The following is an 8,052-nucleotide window of genomic DNA, read 5'->3' on the forward strand; positions in this document are numbered from 1 at the left end:
TTGATAGCTCGTTGGTTTAAGGAAAATGGAAGGTGATATGTGTAGTTTGATGAGGTTGATATCTTGGATGTATTTTGTTCGTAAAAGTTCAAGTTCGAAAATGTATTCGTGTAGTGCATTTTGTTTTGTATACATTTAGCCATATGAGAGATCATTATCATGTGTGTCAATATTTGGTATTGCAATAAGTATTACTGTATTAATATTGTACTTTGTATAGGTGTTCTAAAGTTTAATGTTGCTTCTTTTATTAAGATTTCAAATAACAAGATAATATGAGTATAAAAAAAAATAGTTTAAAAAGTTTAAAACTAGATTTCAATTTTATTTCTCTACAACTGTCACTACCAAACAAAAGAAATTATTTAATTTCTCTATCAATTTCATTTCTTATCATTTCATTTCTCTGTTTCATTTCATTTCACTGAATTTTCTCCCTATCAAACTTGCCCTTAAGATCAAGGGATAATTTCAACTTTATAGTCGTTAATGTATATTTTCTATATTTTAATGTGCCCTCTTTTTCCTGTTTGCCATGAACACCCCCGTTTTCGGGAAATGAAAAGGGTGCAGTTCATGTATAAGTCAGACAAATCACAAATATACTAGATGTAACACTGTATCATGTATCTCAATTATCCCATTTCCCAACTTCCCCCACTCCACATGATATTTGACCAAACACAGCACCACCCTTCTCTTTCTTCTACACCACCACAACCGCCCACTTTTCTTACAAATTCCCACCGGAATCTCACGAAAACGTATATTTACTTCATGAACTACTTCAAGTTCTACTTAAAATCCTAAATATGTCCAATGTACTACAAGATTTCCAATTTACTTCAAGATCTCCGGCCGTTTACTCTAAAATCTCCCATTTAACGATGGGTTGCAATGGAAGGTTGGCTGGTGGTTGGCGGGGGCTAAGCACCGGCTAGCCCCCCTGCTACCTCCGCCACCCTATAAGCATTGACAACGAAAGGATTGCTAGCTTTTGAAATCAAAGAAATAAAAATACGTATTACAACCATAGGTGATAAGGTTTGCAGAGAAAGTGATAGGTGGCTATATAATATAGCCTTACAATTCCGAAATTAAAGAAATAAAAATACGAATTACAACCACATGTGGTAGAGTTTGGAGAGAAAGTGGTGACTATATAATATAGCCTTATGAAGTCGACGTGCTCGCTTCAGAAGGTAAAAATAAATCAGCCGTTGGCAACTTCTCGGTACCTGCTTCCAGTTTCTGTGCCCTTGCCTTCGCGTTGTTGAATTGTTCCCTATTCTTTGTCGTATGACTCTTCACAAACCTGCACCAAAGTCGACATTTATATTTGGGAACTTTTATGCTAGGACTAAATCAACCAAGTTAAATCTATCAATTCTCGATAAAGGCTTTTCATTTACCGGAATTATATTAATGAAATTATGTATTTGAGTTAAACTAAATATTGATACAATTAAAACTTGCCTTTTGTCTAAAACCAATGTTCAATTTTAGTAAAACACTCAAACAAAACCAAGCAACTATTGATTTAAAATGATAGATGGGCCATGAGGCTAATATATATACATACCCATTATAGTCATTCTCATCCTTCTGGAGACTTATGTCCTTTAAGTTAAAGCCACTAAAGTACATTTGCAAAGCTCTTAGAAACTACAAGACACAAATTTTCAATTCATTAATAACAAACTCAAAAGATTTGAAGTAATATCGTTTCATGAAACTTACGGGGCAGGGATCAATCCGATAACCCGGTGGGATATCAAGTGCACGAAATCTGAATGCAGGATCTGTCTTTGCAACATTTGCCTTTCCCGTAATCATGACAATAAGTTGTGTGCTATAAAAAGTAAGATCATTTAACCACTATAGTCATAGAAACAACTATAAGTGTTTATTTATGATATAAATAATTAACCTAAATGGATGTACTGTGACGCTCATGCCATGAATGGTGATGGGTGAAGCAGTTATGACCTATTACATTTAAAATGTAAACTAAGTTAATAGACAATCCAACTAAGAATTGAAAGGAGAAAACAAAAAAGATTATATATAAGTAAATAATCATACCTCATTTACCCTATCTGTGCTTGCCATTACAAGAACAGCAGCATTACCATAATTATAATTAGAACGAGCATGGATAAGTTTCATATCCTCCACCCCATATGGTTCAAAGAAAGGCATCCTGTGAGATTCAACAATATGTTTTAACAATATAGATTTAGATCCTGTTTGATACATTAATCTTTACTTTGAATTTATGTAAGTAAGTAAGTAAGTAACTGCTCAGTGTCGCCTTCCACGACCTCTGTCTCTAGAGGTCAGGGTATTTATCACTGATCCAAACCACGCTGCTTTACTTATATATATATATAATTATTAAAACAGTAGGAAACCGAACGGTTCTAGAACCTCTAAAAAATTAAGCCTATTTTATAAATTTGCCACATAGGAATACAACTTATGTCGCATTCTCATACATTTTTAGTTTTAACTATACAATATAAAAGAAAATAACATTATAAAATAACAGGTATAAACTTAACATATATTTTTAAATTTGGAAAGTATTTATTTATGAAAAACATATAACTTTTTATGAAAACCTATAATTTGTGTTTTTATCCTTTTTCTTATTCCAAGTAATTTTCTTATTCGGTGGGTGAGAAACCATTTTCTTTTTATGTTTTATACGGGTTTATAATATTAAAAATATTTACAATCTTACTTTTTTTCAACTTTTTTACCACGCGCACATCATGCGGGTAAAATACCTAGTATATATATATATAAGTAACTTTTGTTTCAATGCAAGTAATAAATAATAAGTCCTCAATAATATCTAAGTACACAATATACTATTGCTTGACATCAGTGGAAATATTCCTTTCCTTTGTCATATTAATGTGAATTTGTTTTCAGACTTTATGGAAAGAATGTGGGTTGTCAATGAGATGATATGAAGAAATGATTAATATTCTTTGTAGCCATTGTAGGGTCTACTCTGTATGTACAAAGCTGATAGTTCAAGTTGAAGGGTTGTTGTGAAGGTCGGTTGATACTTCAGGGGGGCTGTTTGGAACTTTTATCGATACTTCAAGGGGTGTTGTGAAGGTCGGTTCATTTTTTTTTCCGAAAATTCAGTTTATTAATAAAGGGAGTTGATTTGCTTAAGAAAAGAAATACTATGCACAAGGATTAAATTATCAAATGACCTTCAATACCCCCAATCTTATTTTTATTAAATCCCCTTTCACTTATAAATTTTAACCTTAATTCCATACGTATAGATATATCATTAGTCCAAAGAGTAAATATGTGAATTCTGTCATAACCTTTTTGATATTGAGAATCACATAGTCGAAGGCACGGGCACCATTGATATGATCAAACATTTATTTCGTAACAACTCATGAAAATCTTATATAATTATTCCTTGATTCACGTATTTATTTATCCTAATTTCTATAAATAATACGTATTCAATATTATTATTTTATGAATGATTTCATTTAACTCCTTATGTATATGTATATATAATATAATTGTTGACGTTGATTTATATATATGCTTTTTATTTGCTAGAATATTACAGAAAGCTTATATGTTTTGTATTTTATTTTATTAATAAATAGATTAGACCCGTCCGATGGACGGGAACACTATAAATATTACGTCATTACTAACTACCGATGTATATTACTTTATCAAATGATAAAACCAAATCGTATGAAAGATCATGTAAATATAATAAGAGATTATTAAAGCTACTTTTATGATGAGGTTTGAATGAAACTGGTTGATAAAAATTCACCAAATACATTTTACATTATGTTTATAACACTTAAATGTTGGTGGTTTAGAATAAGCTAGAAAAATAAAATATATAATATGCATAAACTAATTACACAATAACGCATTAAAACAAATATGCATTATAACATTGTGTACTTTAAATTAATAAAATAAAACTTACTTAGAAAATAATATTAAAAGAAACATAGTTTTAGATATATGAAATGTTAGAGATATATAAATCTTAAACTTCAAGATGCAGCCGATTTAAAGATATATATTTATTACTTTTTATTTTCATATTAATTCATGATGATTAGGACTACTGATTAGGAATATAATTTAAATGATTAATGATGATGATTAGGCTAAGGTATAATTTTTAAAGTATGTTTTAATGATGATTAGGCTAAAGTGTAATTTTTAAATATATGCTTAAAATTAGGAATTTAATTTCAGTATGACACCTAAGAAAAAATCCTACATGACATGATTTCATAATTGCCACATAATCAAAAACATATCATCTCTTAGTTATATAGAGAGATACATATATTATATTTAAAAAGTATGAGGATTATTTGCTTTAAGCTGATCTTGTTGTTTATGCGACTACCGTTTTTAGATTCTTATATTATGGTTTTGGCCACACTTTATGGTATAAAAGTTAACTTGGATTCTTTTTTTCCATCTTTTTTTCCCATTTTTTACGTTGTAATATATAGTTTGTTTTGTTTAAGAAAATAGATTAAATCATCATTGTGTTATTCATTTTCATGTTTTGTTTTGTAAAGTATGTTCCAGTAACATGTTAGCATGGTAAACGGGGGACTAATGATATGTATTTATACAAAATAAAGATCAAAGTTTATAAAGTATAAGGGGGTTTAGTAAAAATAAGATTAGGGACATTGAAGTTATTTGATAATCTATTTCTTGTGCATAGTAATTCTTTCCTTGAGCAAATCACTTTCCATTAATAAAACTAGCAAGGTGCTAGAAGAAAAGTACAACACAAGTGAGTTAAAAAGTAAAATTACACCATTTTGCCCAATCTAAACGAGAATCCTTTGAACTGTTTGTCATCTAGAGGAAGGAAGGTCGGTTGATTACTTATGTATGCAAGTTTTATCGATTTTATAATCAACCAATATACTGTACTATTATTAATAGCGAATCTGCGATCTAAGAAAATATTAATATATTTGAACCCATGAAATTCACATATGACGTTAAATATTGTACATATTAATGGATATAATATTTGTTAAATGTAAACTAATAAATGTAACATATATATACATATACATATACATATTATATAAAGGGGTAAATGGATGGACCCTGTTGATTTAAAGACTTACAATTCGTCGATGAATGAAACACGTGGAAGATTCTGCACGATCACACTTCTCTCCTGCATCAAACAATAGCAATAAGTAACCAAATTGAAACATACTCAATTAGGGGGGGGGGGGGGACTGTGATTGTTTATAGTGTGAATGAAACTCAAATTTAACTATATTTTACTGTGTGTGGTTTTAACTCGGTTTGAGTGAGAAACCAAATATGACGATAGACACCTTTGACCATTAAATGCCTTAATATTTTTTATGAAATAACGGTATGAATTGTTGTATTATGACATTTTATAAAAAATGATAGAGTTTTTGACCCAAATGCATTACGTGAGTTACATGACGAAAACATTAATCACCGCCTTCGGTTTGATCTTACGGAGCACATTCCGAATTGACTTGGCTTTCCCTGATGATCCGACGACTTAACTAATTCCGATTGAATACTTAATTTAGTTTTTTAGTTTTTAAAAATAATGTTGCAATGTTCTTTTTATTATTTATGTACAAATTTTAATAAAATGTTATGTTTTAATAAATTTTGTGTTGTTTTAAAGTTTAGGAATAAAAATGAAAATTTTGGAAGAGATGAAATCTCATGGCTGCAAATGAAAATGATTGAGAGAGTTTGAATAAAAATTGATACTATTGGTTTATTTTGGGAGGGATTAAGTTTTGGGAGTCTTATGACTTTCTCCCCTAAATCAAAAAGTACATGTGGTTTTTAAGGGAAGTAACTGATATATTACTTCAAATTTTAATTTAAACAATTAACTAATATTATTCGTAACCTTCTGTTCTTCTGTGAGAGGAGCCATTAGAAGCCTGCATATATTCAAAACAAAACATAAAAGATTGGAAGTGGCAAAGGACCAACGGTTATTTCTAAATATAAATGCAACAATTGTCTTGAGAAGAGAATATGACTTTAAAAATTGGTGATCTATTGTTAAAAATTGATGGTGACAAATTTAAATCTGGATAAATTTATATTTTAAAAGTAAACCATACTTATCACAACATAAGTTATAAGCTTTAAAAATATATTAGGTTTAACCCCGTTTTTTTTTTATGAAAAAACAAAGATAATACTTTGCAAATGGACAAATTTGTCACGTTATATATAAGATGTATATTTTGCAATTTGTGATATATATACTGTATAAATATATCTAGTTCTATTAGTGTAGGATGCTAGCAAAGGTAAATAACTAAAAATAAAAGGACTAGGAAGAATTACCGAAATGATTAGGAAAAAGATCTGAATGGCTATTGAAAGTGGGTATAGAGAAAAGATTGGTCAAAGGATTGTATGAATGGCTCTAAATAGGTGTGAATGTGAATGACAAGTACTTTATTTTTAGTCGAAAGATTGTGTGGAGGATTGTTATTGGTTTGGAGGGACTCACATGGATTGGATATGAAATATTTTGTACTTGTGTGTTTTCTCTTGTGTTTGTGTTTTATGATCCCCACCTAGTTAAAAGGTACAAGTTTTTCACTTACTTTTCACACAAATACTTTTTACCCATAATAATAACATTTCCATCCTTCTTTTAAAAACCACATAATTTCAACATCACTAACTTTATAATTAATTATGTTATTTATAAAAATTTTATTTAACAAGTAATTTTATAACATATAATTAAAAGAAAATCTAGTTAATATGACTTTATCTATCCACCACCACTATCTTATCTCAGTGAAACATTCAAAGTGGTTTTCCTTGCCAAAGTGCAAGGGGAAATGATAATAGTATCATACTTCAATGAGCTTACCACATTCATGTATCAACTAGTTGTACTATATATTGTATCACTTATACAACGTGATAAATTAACTAAAAACAGTTGTATGAATATCAATTTTTAATTTAAGTAACAAAGTTATATGGTGTGTTTAAGTAACAAAGTTACAATCTTCCTCTCGTTGGAGGAAGCTAGCCAACTTGGTGTGTTACTTCTTAATCTAGTATTGTGTAAATTTACGTCCATCATTTACATAATAATTTTTAGGTACTAACATTATAGGAAGAACTACATACAATTGGGGTTGCTCGGCTATGGATCTGTGTAAATATTTTTTAAATGACGTATTCTTTATGGTGATACAGGTCAAAACTTTTGAAAAATTAACCTGTTAATAAAACTCATAATGTTAAGTGGAAACTACCAAAGGGCCAAAAACTCTTTAAAATGATTAAAAATAACCAAAATCCTAACAAATAACGATAATCATTTAGTCGGTATCTTTATTTTATGCCGATATAAGGTCAATGTTATGTAGACAATCTAAAGTATTAAGATGTATAATATAAAACAAATTTTGCTAATTTTTGTTGTATAATAAAGAACAATATTCATATGAAATTTTTATGCTTAGTATGAGATGCTATGTAACATAAAACAACTTAAATAATTAACATTTCTAAAATGCTATATAACAATCTAAACAAACATTGTACTAATTCTTGATGTATTATATAGAACATTTCAGAATTACAATAGATATATTACTACAATCTAAAGTATTAAGATGAAAAAAGAATCTAGTTAGTAATTCTGATTCACTCAGCCATTTGTTTTATGAAGATGTCATATGATCAAATTTTTTATTTTCTATTTTCTTTCCATTTGTTTGTTTCTTTTTTTTTTTAATATTTGTGGTGGAGAATATACATTATATAATAGTTTACATATTTATTTCACTTCCAACAACTTTATTGTTTAATAATATCCATGTCAATAAATTTGCAAAAATAAATCACTATACATTAATTTCACTTCCTAACAATGTATCATTTATTTATTTTTATTTGTGAAAAACTTATAGTTTTTATTGTCTGAAACACTGTTGTGGTCCACTTACATTAAGTTCA

At 28.9% G+C, this 8,052-nt stretch overlaps 1 protein-coding gene across 1 annotated transcript; it reads right to left on the reverse strand.

The window, feature by feature from the left end:
* Window positions 1–1,173: 1,173 nt before the first annotated feature.
* Window positions 1,174–5,989, reverse strand: LOC122607186. Its single transcript, XM_043780112.1, has 7 exons — window positions 5,963–5,989; window positions 5,178–5,230; window positions 2,086–2,203; window positions 1,931–1,989; window positions 1,741–1,852; window positions 1,583–1,665; window positions 1,174–1,315 (listed from the first exon to the last, which is right to left on the reverse strand). The coding sequence occupies exons 1-7, from the start codon at window positions 5,987–5,989 to the stop codon at window positions 1,174–1,176; spliced, it is 594 nt and encodes a 197-aa protein (XP_043636047.1).
* Window positions 5,990–8,052: the final 2,063 nt, after the last annotated feature.

The sequence above is a fragment of the Erigeron canadensis genome, chromosome 7, assembly GCF_010389155.1.
Source record: "Erigeron canadensis isolate Cc75 chromosome 7, C_canadensis_v1, whole genome shotgun sequence".
NCBI lineage: Eukaryota > Viridiplantae > Streptophyta > Magnoliopsida > Asterales > Asteraceae > Erigeron > Erigeron canadensis.

Excerpts from the sequence above, each read along its gene's own strand:
- LOC122607186 (XM_043780112.1), bottom strand. The coding sequence starts at position 5,989 with ATGGCTCCTCTCACAGAAGAACAGAAG. Across the intron at positions 5,231-5,962 it reads CTCTCACAGAAGAACAGAAG|GAGAGAAGTGTGATCGTGCA; the intron begins GTTACGAATAAT and ends TGTTTGATGCAG. Across the intron at positions 1,666-1,740 it reads ATCGGATTGATCCCTGCCCC|TTTCTAAGAGCTTTGCAAAT; the intron begins GTAAGTTTCATG and ends TGTGTCTTGTAG.